This window comes from Nannospalax galili, unplaced genomic scaffold, assembly GCF_000622305.1.
Source record: "Nannospalax galili isolate Female #2095 unplaced genomic scaffold, S.galili_v1.0 scaffold100, whole genome shotgun sequence".
NCBI classification, from domain to species: Eukaryota; Metazoa; Chordata; class Mammalia; order Rodentia; family Spalacidae; genus Nannospalax; species Nannospalax galili.
Window position 1 is genome coordinate 5821938 of NW_008352891.1, and position 25154 is coordinate 5847091.

The window sequence follows — 25154 nt, forward strand, 5'->3', positions numbered from 1 at the left end:
ATACCTAAGATAAAAATATACACTAATCTGCAGCATTCAAATAACTTGCAGAACTTTACAGCAGTCACACTTGGCACTGTTGTTCAAGCTCTTCTTGAAAATTTGGGTGTAGTGCTCCCTCTCTTTGTAAGAAACGTCTTTTTGTGTAAATATGGAGTTGAGTTAATACTGCTCCATTTTCTAGGTGGTTGTGTGCCAGTGAAGGGGACAAACAAAATGCTAAGACCATGGGCATCCTACAGGGGAACTCACCATCTGCTGGTTACCCAGCCCTGGGCTTTGTCAATGGCAGGCAGGCTTGTTGCATGTCCCCCAAAACTGCCTTTCAGGAAGATAAGACACTTACCTATTTGTAACCACCACTGTATTCAAATCCACAGTAATGTCCACTGCTCCTGTACAGTAGTAACCAGCACTCCAGGCAGAAGGCACTTTTCTTCTTCTTCCTACTACTCCTCCTTTTCCTCCTCTTCCTCTTTTTTTTTTTGGTCTTTTTTGGAGACAGGGCCTCTCCTCATAGCCTCAGCTGGCCTAGAACTATGTAGACCAGGATGGCCTTGAACTCACAAAGATCTGCCTGCCTCTGCCTCCCAAGTAGAAGGCTAGAAGGCACTTCTTTTAAGTGTATCACCAGAAGTCTCAAACTAAAGAAACACATATTTGAAGGGAGGATTGAAAATATAAATACACATCAGCCTTCTAAGAGAATGCTCATGCAGGGATTTCACCTTTTATGCCTAAGAAGTGTCTAGGTTCTGCTAATGTAGTCATGTTTTGTGTGCGAAAATGATAACTGGGCCAAAATTCACTGGCATAATTAAAATGCAGGAGATTCAGGATTTTTGCTGTAATGGTAGATGACATCAGCCTTCAAAATCTTTAAGATTCTGAGTCTGAGTGAACTGTGTTCCTTAGGTCTTGGGAACGCCATGTATAGTTCCAGAACCCCCCACCCCCATACTGAAGGGTCATGGATACTCCAAAAAAGGGTCAGTGCACTTGACTGTGCAGGGGAAGAAGGTAGCTGGCTCTACTGTTTGTGTCATGTGGCCATCTTGGATCTAACTCCATACTAACTACTGCTAGAACTGAGAACCATCACAGTTTGATCCATATTAGAAGTTGAACTCATTAATGATGGTGATGAAAAACATGACAAGATACCATGAAATCCAAAGCGATACAAAAGAAAGCTGTAGAATATTCCTCATGAACAAAGAACAAAGAATTCTTAACATTTCAGCCTATCAGCTGGCTGTTATGGACTGAGGAGGATTGAGTCAAGGCTATCCTGGGTATATAGGTAGACCCTGTCTCAAACAAGTCTAAAAAACATATTTTTTTTTTTGTCTTTTTGAGACAGGGTCTCCCTGTAGCCCTAGCTGGCCTGGATTTGCTCTGGAGACCAGGCTGGCCTTGAATTCACAGAGATCCGCCTGCCTCTGCCTCCCGAGATTAAAGGTGTGCGCCATCACCCCTGGCTCTAAGAAACATTTTTAAAACAGATTACTAGATAGGGCCAAGTGAGGTGTATCCTAGGAATGTAAGGTTGGTTTAAGATGAAACTCAATCAATGTAGTCTATCATGTTAACTAATAAAGAAACAATGGATCATCTCAGAGGTGTTGGAAAGCATGTGTAAAACAGGACAACACTCATTGCTGATTTCAAAAGCAAAATGTGAAATTCAGTGCACTTGAAAAAGAATATCCTCAGGCTTTTGCTTTAAAAGTTCCAATAGCGCTGGGTGTGGTGGCGCATGCTAACTTTAATCCCAGCATTCAGGAGGCAGAGGCAGGCAGATCTATGTGAGTCCAAGGCCAGCCTGGTCTACATAGTGAGTTCCAGGCCAGCTGGGGCTATGGGGAGACCCTGTCTCAAAAAGACCAATTAAAAAAAAAAAAATCCAATAGCTTTCCAAGGCAAACTTGGGATAAAAGTAGAGGCCTTGCTCAATGCTGTATATCTAGTAATGCTCAATTTCCAATAGCCTCGCCAAGTATTATACTTCTTGAAATTTAGCCAATCTAATATGTGGAAAACAGCAGTTAATTTGTTTTTGTGACTATGAGTGAGGTTGAGTATTCTTACGGTTTTTGACTCCGCCTTTGAATTTCCTGTTTTCAGAAAATTATGTTTTTATTTCCCTTGTCTTTTACCTACTGCTTTGCAAGAACTATTGCTACACTAAATAAACTATTTCTTGGCCTACTGCATGCTGCAAATATATTTTCTCAATTTGCCTTTATCTTTGCAGTCATATTAACCTCTTTTGGGGGGGTGTTTGGGTTTGAGAGATACTTAGAAAGTATTTCCCATCTCCAAGATCATCAACATACTCATTATAATATTTTAATATATGTATATATTAAATAGATAATGTTTAGATCCTTGATCCACCTGGGATTAATTTTGTGGAATAAAGAAATTTGAAACCAGTTATGTTGGTGCACACCTGTAATCCCAGATTTGAGAAACAGATGCAGGAGGATCAAGAGTCTGAGGCCAGCCTGGGCTGCAACACAGTGAGACTGAAGCTACATAATCATTTCTAGTCCTGCGCTACAAGGTTATACCCTATCATGGGGAAAAAAAGTAAAAAGCAAGTTCAGCTTTAAAATACAATGAATACAAGTTTCCAGGTAGCATTACAATGTATTGTTTTAATTTTCTGAAAAAAACTTTCATGAAAAAAATTCAAAGTTTACCTATTTTACAGTATATATAAATGTATATGTATTTAAATGTTCACATAATCCCCCAGAACATTATACTACAATTTAGCATTATTATAACAACTAAAATATTTTTTCAAGAAAGTCTCTTTTTTCAGTGTCTTCGTATTTTCTTGGATCTTGAAGAGTTCTTCTTTGATTCACTATATTTTTTTTTAAAAAGTTTCTTTTCAATTAAGCTCACTTCTTCATGGAGAATAGAGGTCTTTATTCTTAGTAAGAAGGAGAAGATATTTAGTATAAACTGGTAACTCAGTGAAAAATTTGATTCCTCATAGGTTGTTACATGTTTACAATAGCTAGAAGGGGAATAAAAAGGAATAGTTATCTTTAAATGGCAATTCAGGCACCTGTTCATTGATCAGCCCCCATATAACTTAGCAAGTATATATGGTTAGTCTTAAAAATAGTGCTACGAATTAGAAGGAAACTTAGAACAATTTGCTAAGGCACATTATTACAAGGGAGGAATTTCACACTGTCCATGATTACCATGCAAGGGACAGACACAGGAGCCAGGTCTCATAAGTCCCCTCACATGGTTTCTTTCACTCCTGATGGGGCACTGCTTTCCTTCTGACTATGGCCAAGGCAAACATGAACAGAAATGGAGAGATTTTGGATGTTTTTTTCAATGGAACCCCAGCATTGTTAACCCCAGCATTGTTTGACTTAGCTAAATAAGCACTCTACCACTAAGCTACAACCCTGCTGATCTGTTTTTTAAATAGACAAAGGAAAATAAGTCATCCCCAATTTTCACCCTAAATAAGACGGCTGACTTCATAGCATCATGCACAACTCCGTGTATAATATATAAAAATGATTACCAAGCAGTTTCACTTACTTTAGCGCAGTAGAGCTAAGTGTGATCAAATCTCTACCACCAAATTTCTGACTGATGCTAACCACAACAGTGTAACTCCCCCAAAGTATAAGCAATGCAGGGGACAAAAGAACATGAAAACTGAAGACACCTGTTAACCACTTGCAATATAGATGGATCTTACTTGGATTCTGAGTAGCTGAAACTCACTTGACAATGCTGAAGTTGGGTAGCACTCTATGCTTCTAGAAGCTTTTGACCACTTTAAAAACAAGTAAATACTCATCAGAGGCTATGAACTTTGAGCAATGTGACAGTATGGATGGCCCTAAATTCCTGAATGCTTGTAACTGCGCACAAAGCTCTGCACCTGCAGAGGTGGCTAGAGTTGCTCTTAGTTCTTTCCTGCACAAAACAGGAAACTCAACAGCACCTTCTCCTCTCAGGGCTGGTGAGATGATCAAATAATATGTAGTAAGCATTTAATCTTGTGCTTGGCACACGAGGACCCACAAAACATTCACTTACCCTCCACATCTTTAAAGTTTTTAGTTTTCACTTTAAACTTCTAAAACATAAAAAGTTACTAGTGTAGAACATTCCATTAATGAGAAGTTGAAGCTTCAGCATTTGACATTTTTGGTTTAATTAAGATAAAATACAATCCTGTCAATGCAGCAGCCTCTTGCTTTTTTTCTTATTTTTAAGTTTCAACTATACTGAAATTCTTTCAGACAAAATATCACAAAGATGTACAACTGTTATCTTCTTACTTAAGGACCATTAAGAAAAGCTCTATTTCTACACCAGAGAGAAAGAATCCAAGGTTTTTTGATACATTAAGAATGTGTTAAACTCCTAACACTGTAAAATGGATTATGTTCTATCATAAACTCAGAAAACCATGCTAAAGTTTTAAAACATAAAGCTAAGTACAGCACACTATAACTTGCTATTGCTAGTTACTCTGTAGTGAATACAGTAGGTGATGCCCCCTGACTACTGTCACTGAACTTAAGTGTGATAAATGGATGCTGTGAGGGTGTTTATACAAACAGCAGATCTAAATTAAAAAGTTACAACCTTCCTTGAAGTTCAAGTGTTTGGGGAAGGAATAGACTCTGAATTCTGTGCACGTGCGCGCACGCACGCGCACACACACACACACACAGAAAAACTGAGTACCACAAGTTAAGGTTTTAGTTCAAATTTGGCATGTGACATATTTGAGGTTTGTTTTTGTTTTTAAGATAAGGTCTCTGTGTAGCTCCAGCTGGCCTGGAAATCAATCTATCGAACAGACTGGCTTCAATCTCAGAGAACTGCCTGCCTCTTTCTTTCAAGTGCTGGCATTAATTAAAGGTGTGCACCACCATACCTGACTGATTTTTTTTTTAAAAACAATAGTTTCAAAAATTGGTTAAAGATAAAAAATTTTAAAGTTCAGATTTTGGGTGCTGGAGAGATGGCTCGGTGGTTAAGACCACTGGCTGCTCTTGCAGAGGATTCAGGCTCAATTCCCAGTACCCACACAGTGGCTAACAACCAGTTGTAACTCCAGTTCCAGGGGATATGATGCCGTTTCCTGTCCTAAGCATTGCACACATGTGGTACACTTACATGAAGACAAAAAAACTCATACACATAAAATAAATATAAATAAATAATTGAAAAGTTCAGCATTTTTTACACAAAAATTCAATAAAAATAAAAATCAAAATTTTTTTTTTTTTACGTTCAGAATTTGTGGTGTCCCAAAAAGCACCTCTATTGCCTATGGAACGCAACTAGAAAAGCATGGCTCTTCTTCTCCTGTGGAAGAACAGTGATCTGCCTCTCCAGGGAGATCAGGGCCATGGCTCAGATAGGTCTTTTGACCTAGCCTACAGTCTGCCTTGGTCTGTTTGCATGTGGGGACTTCTACCAGTGTGATAAATAGTGAGGGTTTAATTCACCGCAATTGGTAGCTCTGTTCTGGCAAGAGGGACAATCCACCACCCAGGCAGGCTGCTGATCTTTCTCTGCTCAGTTCCCAGTGGAACACTCTCAGTGTTTCAGACTCATGCATACCTTTCTGACACAGACAAAAAATGAATCCTTCACCATAAAAAGATTGTCTGTTTTGTCTAAGACAAGTTCTCTTGAGCCTTTTCATATTAACCATTTTGGAAGGAAATATTTAAAAATTGAGTTATGAAGTCAGGCATGGGGGCTCTTGCCAAATGCACTTGAGCAACAGAGGCAGGAGGATAGATACAAGTTTGAGGCCAGCCTGCTCTATGTTACAAGTCCCAGGCCAGCCAGAGTTGCATAGCAAGGCCCTGTCTCAAAAAACAATCGGAATCAGATATTACTTGATTGTCTTAAATGAAGCATAGTTAACATGAAACTTTTTGGGGGGGGTCTCAAAATTATATAATTATAAATTGTCCATTTTATGTAGCAATACTAGAACATATGGTAAATGCAGGTAAGGGAACAAATCCAAAGAGCACACACTGCATTTCATGATGTGCTGCGTGTTAAGGTTGGCATGTAAGGATTGCTGAGTGCCACAGGCCTATGCATCATGAATGAACTTCAGACTACTGTATCTCGTGCCTCTGTTGCTTCCATTTCTGATGCTGGCTCATCTACTGTTTGTCATCTGTCTGCTGTCAAGGTGGCCACTAGCAGAGCTCCATTCAGACCCCTCCTACTTTGTTTCTTTACATGGTTAGGAGTTTGGAGACCAGACAACAGCAGCCAGATGAAAACACCTAAAGGCAGTCTGGAGGCTCTGGAAAGAGGCTAAGGGCTCTGAGGAAAGTATGTAGGCTTTAGCCATGGTCTCTGTGACATTTTTATTAGTTGGTTGAAATACTGCTCATTCTGGAGTCCTAGGCTGTGGTGTAACCCGGGAAAACTTGACAGGTGCCATTCTGGCACTACTGAAGTTCTGTCTACATGTCTGACCTTCAGTTCATGTGGAGGAGAAAAATGTCCGTGTTCCACCTCTGACCTCTGGAGATCTGCACAGACCTCCCCATGTTCTAAGACAGCATGAATCTAAGAACACTCACACATTCTCCTATGTGCCCTGGAAAAAGCAAAGGTACCAGATGAGTCCAGAACCCACTCTAGAACACTTGTGCAGACTCCAGAGAAGCAGGGCACTGGCATGGTAGCCTGGTCTCACAAGACTGCCCCTCACTGGCCAGAACTATGCTTTCTCCTCTTAATGAAATCTTAGACCCTAAAAAGCCATGTGTAGATCCCTACAAAGGATCTACAGCCTCGGATGTGAGGTTAAGCTCTGAGAGGGTGCTGGCCTTTCACCACAGCTACTGTTGAGACAGTGCTGCTTCACAGTCACTAAAGATGCAGCTCACTTCTTATTAAGTAGCAGAATTTAACACAGACTTCATTTTACCATCACCTACTATATGTTCTCTATCTTTGATAGATACTAACTGATGAAGGGAGACTGTTTCCTAGGAAATTAGCTTTAAGATAATAACGATCATGATTGTGGGGGTACATCCTTGTAATCCCAGCACCTGCAAGATGGAGAATCAAGAGCTCAAGGTCATCCTTGGCTACGTAATGAGTTTAAGGCAGCCTGGGCTCTATGAGACACCATCTTAACAAAAAACAAACAACAAAAGGATAATAATAACACTGGTGAGATGGCTCATCAGGTAAAGTCACCTGCTGCCAAGTCTAGGTTTGATCTATGGAACCTACATGTGGAAGGAAAGAGTAGACTCCTGCAAGTTGTCCTCTGACCTCCACATGTACACACACACACACACACACACACACACACACACACAAATAAATAAATAAAATAATAAGGATCATAATTACTTACTCTGTATAAATATATAATTAAATTTGCATAGTAACCTGAGGTAGATAGTATTTTTCATTCACCCACTCATTCACTCATTCACTCACTCTCATTCACTCACTCATTCATTCATTCATTCATTCATTCATTCATTCAAGAAATACTTGGTGAGCCCCTACATTGTGCTAGGTCCTGGCCTAACTATATTATGTTCACTTAAAGAAGTCTAGTAGGTTCTCCAGATCAGTACCCATTGACACTTCTATTGCCTCGCTGTTTCACTACAGATTAACTTTAACAGAGGGAATAGTCTGTGCTAATTGTGTGATACCATCTTTTAAAATGTCAATTTTCCACAAACTCTAAACAAGGGTTAATGCATAATTCTAATTTTCTTTACTATAAGAAAAGCTTACCATCTTCTGTGCATACTTACTTATTAGCATGCACAAAGCCCTGGGTTCCCTAGCACTAATAACCACCATTCCCAAACACACACACACACACACACATACACACACACACACAACCGGAAAATGAAGCAAACGAAAAAACCAAGACAAAAACAAACAAGCAAAAATCTTACCATCTTCTAATTCCAACAAATAACCTCTTTTCTATATGAGACCCTTTTTTTGGTAACTATGTATGACTTTCAATTAGAAAAGAATACACTTGGCTGAGTGTGGTGGCGCATGCCTTTAATCCCAGCACTTGGGAGGCAGAGGCAGGAGGATCTCTGTGAGTTCGAGGCCAGCCTGGTCTACATAGCAGGTTCCAGGCCAGCTGGAGCTACAGGTAGACCCTGTCTCAAAAAGGCCAAAAAAAAAGAAAGAAAGAAAAGAAAAAAGAAGAGTACACTTCAGGCCAAAATGGAGATTTCATCAGGCTTCCTGTCTTCTGAGTTTTAAAGGCATCACATACCTTTTGCAGAATTTCTGGGTACTGAGCCAATACAATGAGTTCTTGGTTTTCAGTGACTGGCCTTTCTTTACCAGGAGTCCCTGGAGGGTATGTTCATGGAAACAAGGTCTATTAATGTCTTCTTCAGTCCAGTTGAATTGAAAACTCGAAGGACCTTTCTTTTCGACCACTGGTGTTGAATCAACCAGTGCACTAAATTGTTTTTGTAAATTCACCACCATTTCTGGAGACGGAGGGAAAAAGCGAATATTAATTCACAAATAAAGTCTGGAGTTTCCTTGATAGGAGTGTGCCAATGTTGGTTTCTTAGCTTTATTTATTTATTTTTTTGGTCTATCTGAACAGATTCAGAATCTTGAGGCTTCTCCCTAAGCCTCTTTGGTGCTGGGATTTCATTTCAAGTGTGTATTCCATACCCAGCTGGTTTTTCAATTTTACAAAAATATTGTATTTATTTTTATTTTATGTGTTTGAGTGTTATGCCTACATGTATATAAGTGCACCCATGTCATGCAATGTCCACAGAGGTCCCCTGGAACTGGAGTTATGGACTCTTGTTAGCTGCCATATGGGCACTGGGAACCAAACCCAGGTCCTCTGTAAGAACAGTTAGTGCTCTTAACTGCTGAGCTATCTCTCTAGCCCTGGTCTCTCAATTTTGATAATGCACCATGGTAATATATGAGGTGAACATTAGGTGAAACTGAAAATGTATAAAAGGCATAAGGAAGCTACTTAAAAATGATTTTTAAAATAAAGCATACAAGACAATCTAAGACAGAGTTCTAAGTCATAGAGGGAGCTGGAGAGATGGCTCAGAGGACCTGGGTTTGAATCCTAGAACCCACATGGTGGCTAACAACTGTCCATAACTCCAATTCCAAAGGGGATCCAATTTCTTTCTGGCATCTGCGGGCATTGCGCAACAGGGGTGCACATACATGTAGGCAAAATACCCACACACATTAAATAAAGTTTCTAAAAATTAAAAATCATAGAAACAGATTTCAAACTTTGATGGGAACTTAAGCTCTGCTATGAATATAATGGCAAGTTGCTAAACTAAATTGAGATCTAGAGATTTCTAGCAGAGATACACACAAGATCATTTTAACCAAGTAAAAAGTGTGCCTATGCATTTGCTTCTCAAGTCAAGATAGCACTGCAGTCTTACAACATGAATGCACCTGATCTGGTCAAGTCAAGACAGCTAGCTATTCCACTACTGCACTGCCACTTGGCACTAAATGAGAAAAAACTCCAACTCACCTCTTCTTTTATACGCTACTGATTTGTCGATGTGTGAATGGTAGAGCGGCTTTCCACTTTTCCAAGAATACCTATTCAAGGCAGAAGAACAGATGAAACAGAATGGGAGCCCAATGCCTTAAACATAGTTTAGAGACCAGTCTCTCAGAGACAGCACCTGAAATTTGCTGTATAGCTTGGGCTATGGGCACCCGGCTACACTGTCATAGAACTTCTGTTCTAGAAGGAAGCATGAGTAAGAGCAGGCCAGTAGCATGATGTGCTCCTCCTACATGTCTCCCAGATGCTGTGGAATCCTTAGAAGGTATTAATTATAGAAAATAAAGTAAAAATGTCTTCATCACCATAAAACTTCCTTACTGTTTACTCCCATAAAGTGAAGCCACCTAAGCAACAGTTGCTCCTCCTGCCTTTGCCTCAAATACCCTTTTGCTGAGGACTGTGTCAGTAGGACTTCTGATTCAGGAAACCTATACAAGTAGACAGTGAGTGCTAGTCTCACTAGCAAGCAATGCCTGGAAATCTATCCTAATTCTGTTTGGAATAAGGAGGAAAGATCTAGATTTCAGCATGACACAGACCTAAACATGTCCTTGCCCGGAAGAATCCGGTCTTGCTTAGGCAAGGCCAGTCAGGTAGGTTCACTGTAATGGGGTGCTGATTGATCTGGTCTACAGGGCCCCCTCCAGGGCAAAGACTAAGTGCTATCTGGCATTCCTGCAGGTTACTACTGACCAGTCCAGGACTCAGCCACAAGGAAGTGATAGACACTATTTCTGGTGGCCATTACCAAACTCTGCCCAGATGCTGCTGCTCTGGAGCAGAGACAACAATGTTTCTAATCTCATTTCCATTTTTTTCTATGCTGCCTAAAATAGAGGATTTTTATAAACCACAATAAAAAATAATTCTGTGCCAGGCATGGTGGCACATGCCTTTAAATCCCAGCACTTGGGAGACAGAGGCAGGTGGATCTCTGTGAGTTCAAGGCCAGCCTGGTTGGGGTTACAGGGAGATCTTGTCTCAAAAAAAGACAAAAAGCCAAACAAAAAAAGAAAAGAAAGAAAAGAAAAAAAAGTCTACCTTCTTGATTCAGGTCATTAAAAAAATTAGTGTGGCAAGAGGAGAGAGCAATGAATCAGAGACCAGTTCTGTCACTTTCCAATGAATGTCCAATAAGCTTGAGTGACAAGCCATGGAGGTTCTGAAAGGCAAACTGTCTCGGTCTTCTTTATCCTCTAGTTGGGAATGGCACACGGTAGAGATTTAATTTAAGTACTCATTGATGAGAGTAAATACACAAATAAATGAATAAACAAATTGATCTAGCATCACTAAAAGCAGAAAACCTGTTTTCTACTTTTATAGGACTGTTATAAGGAGTAATGAGATAAGATGTGCAGCTAGAAGTGGTGGTACACATTTGTAACCTCAGCACTTTAGAGGGAGGATCAGGAGTTCAAGGCCAGTCTTGAACAATGAGTTGAGGCCAACCAGGGCTACATGAATCCCTGTCTTAACCAGAAAACAACAAAATAATACATATACAAGTCCTTTAAATCCTATACAATTATTAGATGCAATTATTTTATTTATTTATTTATTATTTATTTTTGTCTTTTTAAGACAGGGCCTTCCTGTAGCCCCAGCTGACCTGGAACTTGCTATGTAGACCAGGCTGGCCTTGAACTCACAGAGATCTACCTGCCTCTGCCTCCCGAGTGCCGGGATTACAGGTGAGTACCACCACGTCCAGCTTATTAGATATAATTATTATTGAGTACTTGGTAATAGTACCTGGCTAACTGACACTTGAGAAAACAAGAGTTTTCTAGAAAAGACAATAAGGAAGTCAGAAATATAAATATTTTGATCCACCTATAGAATTCGACAATTGGTATATTTTTCTCCATTTTTTAATATTAGTTAAGAAAAAATACGCAAAAGTAGACATTATGATAGCAAATGATCACTTTAAACAGTTTAAGAACTATGATTTTTCTCAAGGATTAAAAAAAAATCAAATTACTATATAGTCCTAACTACACATGAGAAGTTAATTTTTTTCTTTGTATTCCCAAAGTGATAAAGTAATTTAAGAACCAACATGAAATTTTTCTAAATGCCAGAAGGAATAGACATACAACCGATATTACATGAGATATCTTTCTGAAAACTTTGTGTAAACTACAATTTGGTAAACTATACCACATTTAAAATATATCAGAGCTGGGTATGGTGGCGCCTTTGATCCCAGCACTCAGGAGGCAGATGCAGGCAAATCTCTATGAGTTAAAGGCCAGCCTGGTCTACATAGTGAGTTCCAGGGCAGCTGGGGCTACAGGAAGACCCTGTCTCAAAAAAGACCAAATATATATATGAGAGATTATCATTTAACTCTGTAGTGAGTTTATGACTTTGATTAAAGGTGTGTGCCACCACACCCAGCTGAGTTGTGACTTTTTTTAAGTGTTTTAAAAATTATTTATTTTCCTAAGTAATGGGAGTATAAAATAAAGAAGTTCCCAACAGTTCCTAGTCCTTGGGTATGCCCACTGTTGAACATTCCTTGTAAAAGCTGGATCTAGAAAGGCATTTCTTATGCACTGATAAAGGGCCTAGAAAAGGGGCTATCACTATAATGGGGGGGGCGGGAGGTGTCACATGTTCAAAGTATGGGAAAGGAGATTTAAGATAACAAGGTTCCAATTGTCTGGACACCCTTTTCTTCAGAAATTTGCTTTACTTTGCCCACCTCTCCCAGCAACAAAGATACCAAAACAGACACACCAAAAAGGCCTTGGGTTTTCTAGCTAGAATTTTTCTTTTCAGGCTTTGTTTCCCTGTTTTAAAAAATGAAGGTATAATTTACATGTAATAAAACCTCTTTCAGGGCACTTCTGATTAGCATCAACATACACAGTTATGTAATTACCAAGATGATTAATATATAGAACCGTTCCAACACTCCAAAACACCCAGGTCCCTTTGCAGTCAATCCCTTTCCACACCTTTGATCTTGGGAAACTATAGTCTTTTTCATCCCTGTCAGTCTGGCCATTCTGAGTGTGATATCAACAGAGCTGTGCCATACGAAACCTTCTGAGTCTCTCATCTAGCACAATACATTAAGATTTGCTTGCCCTGCTGGCTGCATCCCAAGTCTGCTCCTTTGCGTTTCTCAGTGGTGCTGCACATGCCAGTTTGTCCAGCCGGTCACTAGCTAAAGTCACTACAAACATTTCTATACAGGGTTTTGTGTGGATAATGAAATGATGATTTCATTTCACTTGGGTAAATATCTAGGAATGGAAAGTATTGGATTTTATAACTGGTGTATATTTAACTTTATGAGCACTGCCAAGATTTTCAAAGTAGCTGTACCACTTGCATTCCTATGTTTGGTAGGGTTGATTTTGTGCTGTTTTCAGTCACTCTATCTGGTATATACTAATATTTAACTCTAGTTTGAATTCATACTTCCCTACTAATGACAGGAAGAATCTTTCCATGTGTCACCTATGCATCTTCAGGTTGCTCATTTAAAAAAATTTAGTTGTTTTCCTATTTTCTGTGAATTCTTTATATATTATAGCTAAGAACATTTATCAGTATGTGATTTTCACTAATTTCTCTAACCTGGGGCTTTGTTTTCTCTCTGTACCTCTGAAGAAGTTCTTACTTCTGATGAAGCCTAATTTACCAATTTTTTCTTTCACAGATCATGTTTTTTATGTCAGACCTAGAAAATTTTCACCTAACCTAAAAGATCAGTAACCGCGCTCCCTCCCGCCCTCTCTCCCTCCCCTTTCCCCTTTTTTTGAGACAGGGTCTCATGTAGCCCCAGCTGGCCTGGAACTATGTAGACCCAGCTGGCCTCAATCTCAGAGATCTGCCTGCCTCTGCACCCCAAGTGCTGGGATTAAAGGCCTGTGCTACCTACCACTCCTGGGTCTTCCCTCCCTTTATGTGTATGTGCTCCAGTGCTCCCTTATGTAGGTCAACCTCCATTGCCCACCCTCAGGAGTCATTCACCTTGCTTTTTAAGACAGGGTCTTTTACTAGGACATGGGGCTTGCTGATTAGGCTAGACTGGGTGGTCAACAAGACCCAGGGATCCTCCTGTCTCTGCATCCCCATTTCTGGGCTACCAGGTATGCACTACCACATCTGCACTTTTACTTGAGATCCGGGAATGGAATTCAGTTCCTCATGCTTACTAGCCGAGCCATCTCCCAGGCTTTTCTATATTTGTTTTTAAATTTTCATTCAGGTTCTTCTCAACCCCTGTGATAAACTGGCAGCCATCAAAGCAGCCTACTAAACTGGTTTTTAACTACTGTTGACTAGTGTTTTTCCTAATCCCAATGCAAGTACCATGCTTAACTACAGAAAAGGTTTTAATAATCATCCAACAACATAAAAGATGCTGTCCAGAGAAACAGAAGAAAAAACAACGAGAAATTCAAGAGTGGAGTTGTCACTCAGTGGTAGAGCACTTCCTTAGCATGTATACAGCCCTCAATTCCATCACAGGTACAAAAGAAAAGAAGGCAGGAAATACAGATTTATGTAAAAATCGATTGAAATAAATGAGACATACAGGAGGTCAGCATGCCCAATGGCTCTGTGCCCATACATCAGGTGACAGTGACTGATAAATCAGTTAGTGGTGACTGACACTGCCCCCATGCATTAACACCATTATAGACTGAGTGAAGGAGGATCTTGATAAGGGACTCTCTAGACGACCTCCTTGGGACCTAGTGCATTCCTGGAAAATGGTATTTTATACACAGACTTATTTCTTTTGGTGGCCAAATACTCCCCTAAACTTGCTAGATGCCAACAGTCTGAGATGTACAACTGATTATAACACTGCTGTATAAACTGGGCCACATCTGAAATGTAAGGGGCTAACTGGTTGGGACCAAGGAATGCTTCATTGCTACCAAGATGACTAGACGGCATGACCCTGCAATACCTGGCCCTCGGGATCATCAGAACACATCCCAGCTGACAGCGTAGAAGGAAGGTTGATTCTCTAAGACACTTCAGTCAACAGAACAGACTCCTGTTCTTGTTCTTACTCATCTAACTGCTGCAACACAATGATTCAAGAGCCATTCTTTCTCCAACAAGGAAGAAGAAGGACCCAGCCTCCTGGGAATCCATGGGCTGTCAGAACACATTCACTGCACCTTCTCCTCTACCATCATGCATTGAGCCTACGTAGGAAGAACCTGTCATTCTTCTTTGAGCAAGAAACTTCTTCTCCATGGTACTTTACCTACTTTCGAATCTGTTTCTCTACTGAAAGCTCTCTGAAGTTTAGAGGAAAAATAAAAGCTTTACCTCTGAAACTTGAAGACTATTTCTTAATAAGAGTATATAAGCAGGACAGATTGTCCTTGATTTTTTTCATCAGGAAACTGAAGCTAAGCAATTTACTATTTCAACTAACTCGAAAAACTTACCTTTCTCAAATGATTTAAAATTATATGATCAAATTAGTATTATTCTACATTTACATAAACAGATGTTAGCTTTTCTTCAGTCCTGAGACTTTGGAGTTTTGATGGAATTGAGACTGTGCTAGAGATCGATGGAAATGTTTTCTCTTAGTAAAGATAACATGGAGAAATTTATGAGTGAGCTACCTTTCAGCACACTGAGGCTAGAAGGTAAAGTCACACACCTGGTCAGTAACACAGTCAAGGTTCTAACATCACTCCTTCAAATCCCTAAAGGGTGCTCTCTCTACTGAACAGTAATGATCCTAAATAGGAAGGATGCTTCAGAGAAAATCAGTGAAGGTGACTAAATTCAATGTACTCACTGTCTGTTTTCCTTTGTTTTGGTTTTTACAGAGATCATTATTTTGGGAAAACATTCCAATTGCATATGCCACAGGAGGACATTTGTAATCTTTGTAGTTCTGGGAAGCAAAGATGGGAAATGACCAACTTTGAAAAAAAGATAAGGGGAAAGGATATTAGAAATACAGGCAAGATTCATACAAATTGCAAACAGATAGTAAGTGCTAGGTCTAATGCGGTACCCTGGACTAAATCCCAGTGCAGAAGGAGGGCATGAGGTAAAAAATGGTGAAAGGTAAAACAAATGTGTTTAATTAGTAGTGAAAAATAGGGTTTGGAGGAGTAGCTCAATGATATGGCACCTGCCTTACAAGTACGAGGTCCTGAGTTTGAGCCCCAGCTTTAGAAAAAAATTTTACAAAGTTAGCTAGAATGTGTAACATTTCTAGAAAGAAGTCACGTTGCTGCTGAGTGCACACTGATGAAGTTTCAGCTTTCCAATGTAAAGAAGCCGACATAGAAACAGAGTAGGTGTGTCTACAACAAAGATGACATACTTTGCCCTTGCTTCCTCCCATTTTTGTTTTTTCTCATCAAAAGTTTTCTTCATAACTTGGTACCATTTTCTGAAGCCAAACTGTGGCTTATCTGGAAAAAATGAAATCCAAGTGTATTAGTGAAATATGTCATAGTATAATAATACACATTATTCATTTGAGCTTTGATTCAGCAATATGATAAAATATTTACATAACAGTTCTTGGAGATTATGAATAGATTATTGGACAGGACTCCTATATTTAACTCCACCCAACCAGGGCTCAGGGGCCATTGCAAAAGAGGGGGTTGGAAAGATTGTAAGAGCCAGGGGAGGTGGCATGACCATATGGAAGCAGTCTTACAGGCTCCTGGAACTTTGCTCGTATGAATCTACAGCAATGGTGTCAACATGCACAAGACCCATACAAACTCAAGCAGATAAAAACCCAGCGTAGAACTGGGGAAATGGGCAGAAGACCCCAATCTTAGCCAAAGAACTATTGGCAGCTGATGACTGCTGGATGAGAGAGAGCTGACCTTCTTTAAGGGAGTGACTCTAGATAGGCTGACTGTACTCCAGTGGATGAACATGCACTGAGGGAGGTTTGGGTACACTACCTTTACTCAGACAGGCCTTAATGTAAATGACAGAATGCATGAAATCCGGCAGATGGGTGGGGAGGTTATGGAAGGGTGTGGATGGGGGTGAGGTATAAAGATGTTTTATATGAAATACACAAAAATTCAATTAAAAAATTAAAAAAAAGAGTGCAGTGGAGAGTTGGAGTGTGTTCAAGACATACAGGTTAGAGGGCCAGGTGAGGTGGTACATGCCTTTAATCTCAGTATTCAAGAGGCAGAAGCAGGTGGATCTCTATGAGTTTAAGGCTAACCTCGTCTACACAACAAGTTCTAGGCCAACCAGGGCTATATAGTGAAAGCCTATGAAAAAAAGATATAGAAGTTAGAGAGACAATAGAATGAACATATCAAGTATAAAAGGGATTGGTCTCCACTGTTTTCTAATAAAGATGGCCTCTTTAAATAGGGCATAGTGGCACCTGACATTAGTCCTTGGGAGGTAGAGACAGGCAGATCTCTGAGATCGAGGCCAGCATGGTCTAAATAGCAAGTTCCTGGCCAGCTGGGACTACAGGAAGACCGTGTCTCAAAAAAAAAAAAAAAAAAAAAAGTCTCTTTAATGACTAATTAAAAATCTTTTCAATTGACCAATATGACCAAACAATACAGCCAAAGAGGAAACTACCAAAAGAATTAAAACAACAGAAGACAACTGTATCAATTATTTCAATGCCCGGTTCTTTGTGTAAGTCAAAGTCTCTCTGACTCCCAATCTCACTAGTGAGTGGCAAAGGGGATGGAGGTCAGCATGGCAGCAGAGAGTATAGAACAACAATCCTCACACTGCTAACAGATTTACTGTGAAGTCTGTAAGGAAGACAGGTCAAAGTGCTCTCTCTCTACTCCACATGTCTACATAGCTACCATCACCTTCAGCATTAGACGGAGCATCAGAAAACATCTACTTCAACATTTTACTCTATATACATGCTAACATAAGCACTGTTTAGAAAGATTTTTTATTTTTTTTGTGTGTCTTTTTTGAGACAGGGTCTCCTTATAGCTCCAGCTGTCCTGGAACTCACTATGTAGATCAGGCTGGCCTCAAACTCACAAAGATCCACCTACCTCTGCCTCCCAAGTGCTGGGATTAAAGGTGGGTGCCACCATGCCCGGCCTGAGAAAGAAGTATTTTATTTTGCAAATATCACAGAAAAATATAAGAATTGAGAATTAACTCAAATTCCTAAAACTAATGAACATAAATTCTAGCACAAACATAAACTGAAACTAAATTAAAGAACTCAAATTCTGCTAAACTTCACTGAGTTAGGTAATCCCGAGTGCTGGGATTAAAGGCGTGTGCCACCACGCCCGGCTAAGATAATTTTTTAAAAAGCATTTATGAGCTGAGCCTGGGTAGCACAAGGCTGTAATCCCAGATATTTGAGAGGCTGAAGCAGGAGGATCATAAGTACAAGTACTGCTGGAGCTACAAAGTGAGTTCAAGGTCAATGGGGGCAACTCAGTGAGATTTTTGTCTCAAAAAAGGTAAAAAGTTGGCTGGAGATGTATTTCAGTGGCAGAGTGTTTGCCTAGCATGCATGAAGCCCTGGGAAGGAAGGAAGGAAGGAAGGAAGGAAGGAAGGAAGGAAGGAAGGAAGGAAGGAAGGCAGGATGAAAAATAGTCCCTCTCTCTGGAGGTTTACAGTCTATTGATCTGCTTATCACTTTTAAGTGTGTGCCAGGTAATCTTCTAAGTATTTACAAACATTGGCAATCAGGGGCCATCATAGGCAATCTAACATAGGCCAGCAGTTACAGTGGCAGGAATGATTAGCTCTGGCTTGGGAAAGGGGGAAATGATGTGAAGTGAGTGGGTATGAAGAACAAGCAGAAGAGTGTTATTAACGATGCACCTTTAAGAATGAAGAGGCACTTGCTAGGTCTGAAGGAGTGAGCATAAGAAAAGAGGACTTCTTGGAGAGGGGCCACACAAGCAGAAGCTGAAGGTGTGAAAGCTAGCTGAGTGGCCACAAAGCCGCTGCTAAATAAAGTTCATGGTCTGTTCTGGCTTGAGAGTAGAAAATGTGAATAAAGAGCAGACAGGTCTTTAACACAGAAAGAAGTCACTGAAGTTTCTCAGCAGCCTACAGGTACAATGAGATCCATATATGGAAAACAGTACAAGGTTATGTACATATGACTTTCAATCACTTTCCTCCTACATCTATTGTATTTTTAAATCTACCATTTATAATCACTTTGAATTTGACTAGTAAAAAATTAAGTACCTTCTTTGTGTTCTTCATTATATGTTTCAGCAAGATCGGAGTAAGACCTGGAGATAACAATAAATAAGTCAATCTGTTTAGATATGTATTTGGATAGCTGAACTTTTGAATTCCTCTGAGAAAAATGTACAGAACATTACTTGAGCCTGATACCAAGTCTTAATGGAGAAGCAATCATCAACCCTGGAAGAAGGCATTGTATATCCTCACTCTGTGACTTTTAGGAGGGTGACACTGCAGAACACTTTTATGCTATAAATCTTTGACAGACATATGGTGCCAGGAGTCTAAAGGCATACTGACAAGGTGCCAAATCAGTCTTCACAACTTATGATATTTTAAAAACCAGAAACATGGGGCTGGAGAGATGGCTCAATGGTTAAGAGCAATGGCTGTTCCCCCAGAGGACCTGGGTTTGATTTCCAGGACCCACATGGCAGTTAAATACTACTGTCTGTAACTCCAGTTCCAGGGGATCTGATGCCCTCTTCTAACCTCTGTGGGTACTGCATGACACGGGTACATTTACATGGATGCAGTAATATCTATTACTCATGCACATAAAATAATGAAAAAAATAAAATACATTAAAAAAATCAGAAATACATGTTATAATGAGAACCTCTGCTATGTCAGTCACACTGATGAAGCCATCAGATAGGTAACCACCATCAGCCAGTCAAAGCAGCATGTGAGAAATCATTGTCAATATGCCACATAAGGCTCTAGATTCTGAAAAAAACATGAATTCCTTCAGTGTGAACAACTGGCTAAAAACAACTGTTTTCAAAAAGCTGAGATCAGTGCAATAAAACATTATTTGCCATAAACTTACCATTCTAAATTGTCATCCAGTAAAAAGAGCAGTTTCAATACAACTACAATGACTGCTACAGCTTGTACATCATATTTAACAGTTTTTTTCATTTTAGCTATAGGATCAAAGGTCAGAAAATCCACTTCTCCTATTCCAGTCATTTTTACCACTTGGCAGGTTAAACCATGCATTTCATCTGTTGAAAAGTAAAACGGTTAAACGTGAATGAAATTATTTGGCTAACTAGGCTATAGAAATACATGTGTTCATAAGTTATCTTTATATTTTTTTTGTTTTGTTTGTGAGATAATCTGTCCATAGCTGCTAGAGTAAGTTATTGGGATTAACAGGTATGCACACCACACCTAGCAGTCTTTAACTTAAAATATGGCACTATACTAGAATTTGGAGACATAAACTTTGTGAATAAAATACACTAAACAACGAGGTCTACATAGAAACAGTTGTGGTAGGATTTGGCAAGGCCCATCTTTTCCTATTTTGACTTCCTAAAACATCTATCTGTGGGTCACATGAGGGCTTCCTGTAGATAGCCACACGTCAGCTTTGTGTTGTTCTATGCATGTCCCTTACTTGTGTCTCTACAGCAAGATACACTTACCTGAAGCAATTCTCCCTATAGAGTCAAACTTCTCCAGTGATGCACAAGGCTGTATGGTGCCAGGCTGAGTACCCCGGAGGTTCTCAACTGCACTTAACTCAAGGCTCTGCTTTCCCAAAGAAATTATATGTACAGCAGAGACTGTATCTATTACTTAAAGGCTGAAGAATTGAGCCTTGGAAGCAGAAAGTCTAGGCCTATATATAGGCTACCCAATCAGTAGCTGCTAGATTAGGGTTACATGGCCTGTTTTCTTAATTTTTTTAAAGACAGGGTTTTGCTGTGTAGCTCAGGCTGGGCTTGAACTTGTAGATCTCTGCCTCAGTCTCCTGAGGGCTGGGATTACAGGCACAAGCCACTACACGTGGTCAGTTTTCTTATTTGTTAAATGGATTATAAGAGAATAAAGTCATATTAAATAAGACTGTACAGATGAATATACTTTGAAAATTCTAAGTCATTAAACAATTGCTCACTAACCGAAGAATAACAGATATACCAGTCTCAGTCCCTCCGTGGAGTAACCACAGTGGTGAAAGCAGATTATGGAACTGTTACATGGACTGAAAGCCCTGCTCCACCAATTACTAGCTCTGTGACCTGGGACATGTTACACGACCTTTCTTTGCCCCTGCTTTTTTTAAAACCCATCTGTATAAAACAGGAATAACAATAGTATCTTCTTGATAGTTCTTATGAAGACAAATCTGTCTAACGCAGTTAGATTCGTACCAGACCTATCCCTGTTTCTCCCTCTCCCTCTCCTTAGTTCACCCTCATGAACTGACCTCCAGTCTTCTGGCCTTACCAGGTCCAATCATCTTAGTCTTCCCTTCTCATGAACTCATTAAAACTTTTAGCTCCCAGCCCAAATATGTCTCAAAAATTTCCCAAAAGATCACACCGTCACTTGCCTGTCTTTTTTTTTTTTTCATAGCTTTTTTGTCCCTTCACTTCTACAGTTTCTTTTCTATATTCCTCATCACAAGCTTTCCTTGGCTGACCTCATGACACACATCTTGGTTACAACAATCACTTCTAAGAACACCTGTGTGACAGCAGCAGGCTTTCATGGTCAGTCTTCTGAGTGCTAAGGCAGTGCTCAAGGATGGCTTGCAAACTACTTTCAGGCATTTTGCAATCTAAATCCCAATATTCAGGGATCAACACTTCTTAATTTATAGATCAATTATGTTAACAAAAGTTTACTGCTTTCCCTCATCAGTTATAATGTAAACCTAATTCAGGCCATTTTTTACAAGAAATATAAAGGCAGAAGAAATGCATTACAATAACTTAGAAATAGCTACCTTAGGGGTTGGAGAGGTGGCTCAGTGGTTAAGAGCACTTACTGCTCTTGCAAAGGACTCTGGTTGGGTTCCCAGCACCCACAGAAATATAAAAACATTTCTATGCTTTTATAAACTCTCCATAAACAACATTTTGAAAATTACATAATGTACCACTGAATATTCATTAATATTACCTTTTTGGATAGTGGTTTCTAATTTTTCAGTATTATAATTAAGGCCGGGCGTGGTAGCGCATGCCTTTAATCCTAGCACTTGGGAGGAAGACGCAGGCAGATCTCTGTGAGTTCAAGGCCAGCTTGTTCTACATAGTGAGTTCTAGGCTAGCTGGGGCTACAGGGAGACTCTATCTCAAAAAAGACCATAAAAATGTTAGTATTATAATCAAGAAGACTGATAATATTTATATTTAACACTTCTCTACATTTCAAATTATTTCTATTGTACAGACTACAAAAAAATTTCTTTGCTCTGGCTTTTAGAATACTGCCTCCAAATAGTAATTTTATAAATGACAAATGATAGTAATGATTGTATATTAAAGCAAATTTAGTTCTGTTTCCTAACCTCAAGAAGGGTTACTGCTCTACTTCACGGCTCCATCCAGACACATAAGAAGACACTGCTACTAATCAGACTGTCTCCATTACATCTTGGTCATCACTGGATCTCTCCTGTAGGCCAGTATCCTCTCTACAAGTTCAAGATTTTGGAGTATATAACAAAACATAAAACTTTTCATTCTTGTAAGAGCATCATAGAAGTACCAAAACACTACAACACAAGGGTAACCCTGATCTATGTAGCACCTCAAAAGCAGAAACAAGGTCTAATACCTAGAATCTTGATCCAACAGTTACGGGCTTCTAAAAGCTCAAAAAAATTTTTTTTCTTAACTTTCTAAGAGAATTTTAGGCTGGGGATATAGTCCAGTGGCAGAACACTTGCCTAGTATGTGAGGCCCTGGGTGTGAATTCCACCACCACAGAAAAAAGAAAAAGTTCAAACTGTTTTTTGTTCCTACAATTTATTCAATTTTTGTTTTTTGAGACAGGGTTATACTGAAGCTGGTCTCAAATTAGTGATCTTTCTGCCTCTGCCTCTTGAATGCTGCCATATCTAAATGCTCTTGTTTAAAAAATATTTTTAAATGACAGACTTACTTATATTAAGTATATGTGATATTATTTATTTTTATAGTTAAGGTACATACAATATTTTATATTGCCTTTTACACCTATGTATTTTCTTCCTCTATTCAAAAGACATTTGCCCATGCCTGGCTTAAATAGGAGAGGAAAACATGTGTGGTTTCATCTACTCCAGAGTCTGAGGTTGGCGAATCACTTGAGCCCACAAGTTTGAGACTGGTATAGGCAACAGAGACCCTATCTTGGAAAAAAAGAGAAAAAATTTCAATCTTTTTTTTTATATTATTTAACCAATGATATAGCCACAGTACGTTTTGATTTGTTTTTTAAATAGGCCCTCACTTGGTAGCCTATGCCAGCCTTGATCTTGCACCAATCTTTTGCCTCAATCTCTAAAGTTCTAAAATTACAGGCCTGAGCCACTATTTCCCATAGAATGTTTGTATTTTAAGAACAAAAGTCCTTGGGGTTAGGGATACAGCTACGTTGGTAGAATGCTTATCTACTGTACATGAAGCCCTGGGTTCGATCCTCAACACCCCACAATCTGTTCTAGCACTGAGGGGGTAGAAGCAGGAGGTTCAGAAGTTCAAGGTCATCCTTAGCTCAGAGTCAGTGTGAGGTCAGCCTGGGTACTAAAACAAAACAAAACAAAACAACTTGAAGCCTGGCATGGTGGTGCACACCTTTAGACCCAGCACTTGGGAGGCAGAGGCAGGCAGAGGCAGGCAGATCCCTGTGAGTTCAAGGCCAGCCTGGTCCACATAGTGAGTTCCAGGACAGCTGGAGCTACAGGGAGACTCTATCTCAAAAAGACCAAAAAAAAATCTCGAGCTATGTGTGGTAGTGTACACTTAAAATTCCAGGAGGCAGGAAGATAGAGAGTTCCAGGCCACCCTGAGTTACACAGTGAGAACCTTCTCAAAAAATAATGGAAGACCTAAATTTCTCATACTTGTAGTCCAGTAGGAGAGTCAGGGAGTCACGGCTGGCTTCCAACAGCAGACAACATCGGAGTTACCTCTGTCTTGGTATATGTCCTATGGATGGGACAGAGTGAAGCTCTCCTCACAGTTCTTGTCACTGCCTTCAGCAATTCACTATGATTTGATCACACTTTTCTCTTTTGGCTTTAGGCACTGGAAATTGCAAATGTTACCAGACAATAAAAATACTACCACAGATTAGTCTCTAGGGTATGTTGTGATTGTTTAAAACAGGGTCTTGTTACTAGCTCAGTCTGGCCTTGAACTTCGGATCTTTCTACCTCTGGGATTATAGGTGTGTCACTCCATACCTGGCTGGTATTTTTGTTTTTAATTAGAATTCACTATGTGATGTTGCTATTTTTCAAAGCAGGTCATTAATAACCTATTCTGAAATATTTACCACTTTGCTTGCATTCAGCAAACTTGCTAGTTAAGCCATTTACATTCTTTCAAGCACAAATTCCTACCAGAAAAATAGAACTCATTTTTGAACAGTGCTCCTTTAACCATTTTATATGATCTGGATTATTTTAAGAAGTCATTTTGAAATTAGGTCTCCTGTTACTATGGACTTCGAAGTGGCTGAAGCAGTCAGTGACTGAAATGATCCTCTGTTCCGTTGAACATAATCCCAGTAGCAAAAGCTTCCTCAACCATACACACCACAACTCACCAGGAAGATTGACTTCCATTAAGTATTTCATACACAGTATGTTGGGATGAAGGTAGCAGTCTTCAGTTATTTCTGGAAAACGAGGCAAATCTAAAAATGTGGCAACTTCAATCATGTTTTTATAGATCTCTTCATAGTCAGGCCAAGACTGAAATAAAAAATGACATACTTGAGATAGCAATTCTTGCAACATTAGTTATTTTAAAGATATTTTCTAATTTAAAAGTAGTATATGGGAATTGAGAGAGATGGTTCAGTGGTTAAGAACATTGGCTGCTCTTGCAGAGGACTCAGGCTCGATTCCCAGCACCCACATGACAGCTACAAACCATCCTTAACTCCAGTTCCAGGGGAATCCGAAGCCCCCTTCTGATCTCCATGGCATTGCACGACATGGGTGCACTCACATACATGTAGGCAATACACTCACACACATAAAATAAAAATAATAAAATATTAAATAAATATTAAAAAAACAAACCCACAGTTCAACATCACACCACACTGAAGTCCTCCACATAAAAGCATATAAAATTCTCTTTAAAATTTTAGAAAAGCTACAGTTTTCTTGAGAAAACATTCTGACCAGTACTATAAGATTGCCCTTGATTTTTCTGCATTAAAAGTATATACATTTGATGGGCCAAGCGTGGTGGCACACACCTTTAATCCAAGCACTTGGGAGGCAGAGGCAGGCGGATCTTTGTGAGTCTACATAGTGAGTTCCAGGACAGCTGGGGCTACAAGGAGACCCTGTCTCAAAAAAGACAA

The 25154-nt window shown here is 39.6% G+C and overlaps 1 protein-coding gene across 1 annotated transcript in view; it reads right to left on the reverse strand.

Annotated features, from left to right (window-relative positions):
* Positions 1-2658: 2658 nt before the first annotated feature.
* Positions 2659-25154, reverse strand: part of Taf1b (TATA-box binding protein associated factor, RNA polymerase I subunit B) — a 104914-nt gene continuing 82418 nt past the window's right edge. The window contains exons 9-15 of the mRNA XM_008850125.3: positions 24384-24531; positions 19657-19834; positions 18822-18868; positions 15963-16053; positions 9587-9657; positions 8318-8540; positions 2659-3034 (exon numbers count right to left, since the gene is read on the reverse strand). Coding sequence (XP_008848347.1) covers positions 2830-3034; positions 8318-8540; positions 9587-9657; positions 15963-16053; positions 18822-18868; positions 19657-19834; positions 24384-24531 — 963 coding nt within the window. The 3' untranslated portion in view covers positions 2659-2829. The remainder of the gene's footprint in view (positions 3035-8317; positions 8541-9586; positions 9658-15962; positions 16054-18821; positions 18869-19656; positions 19835-24383; positions 24532-25154) is intronic.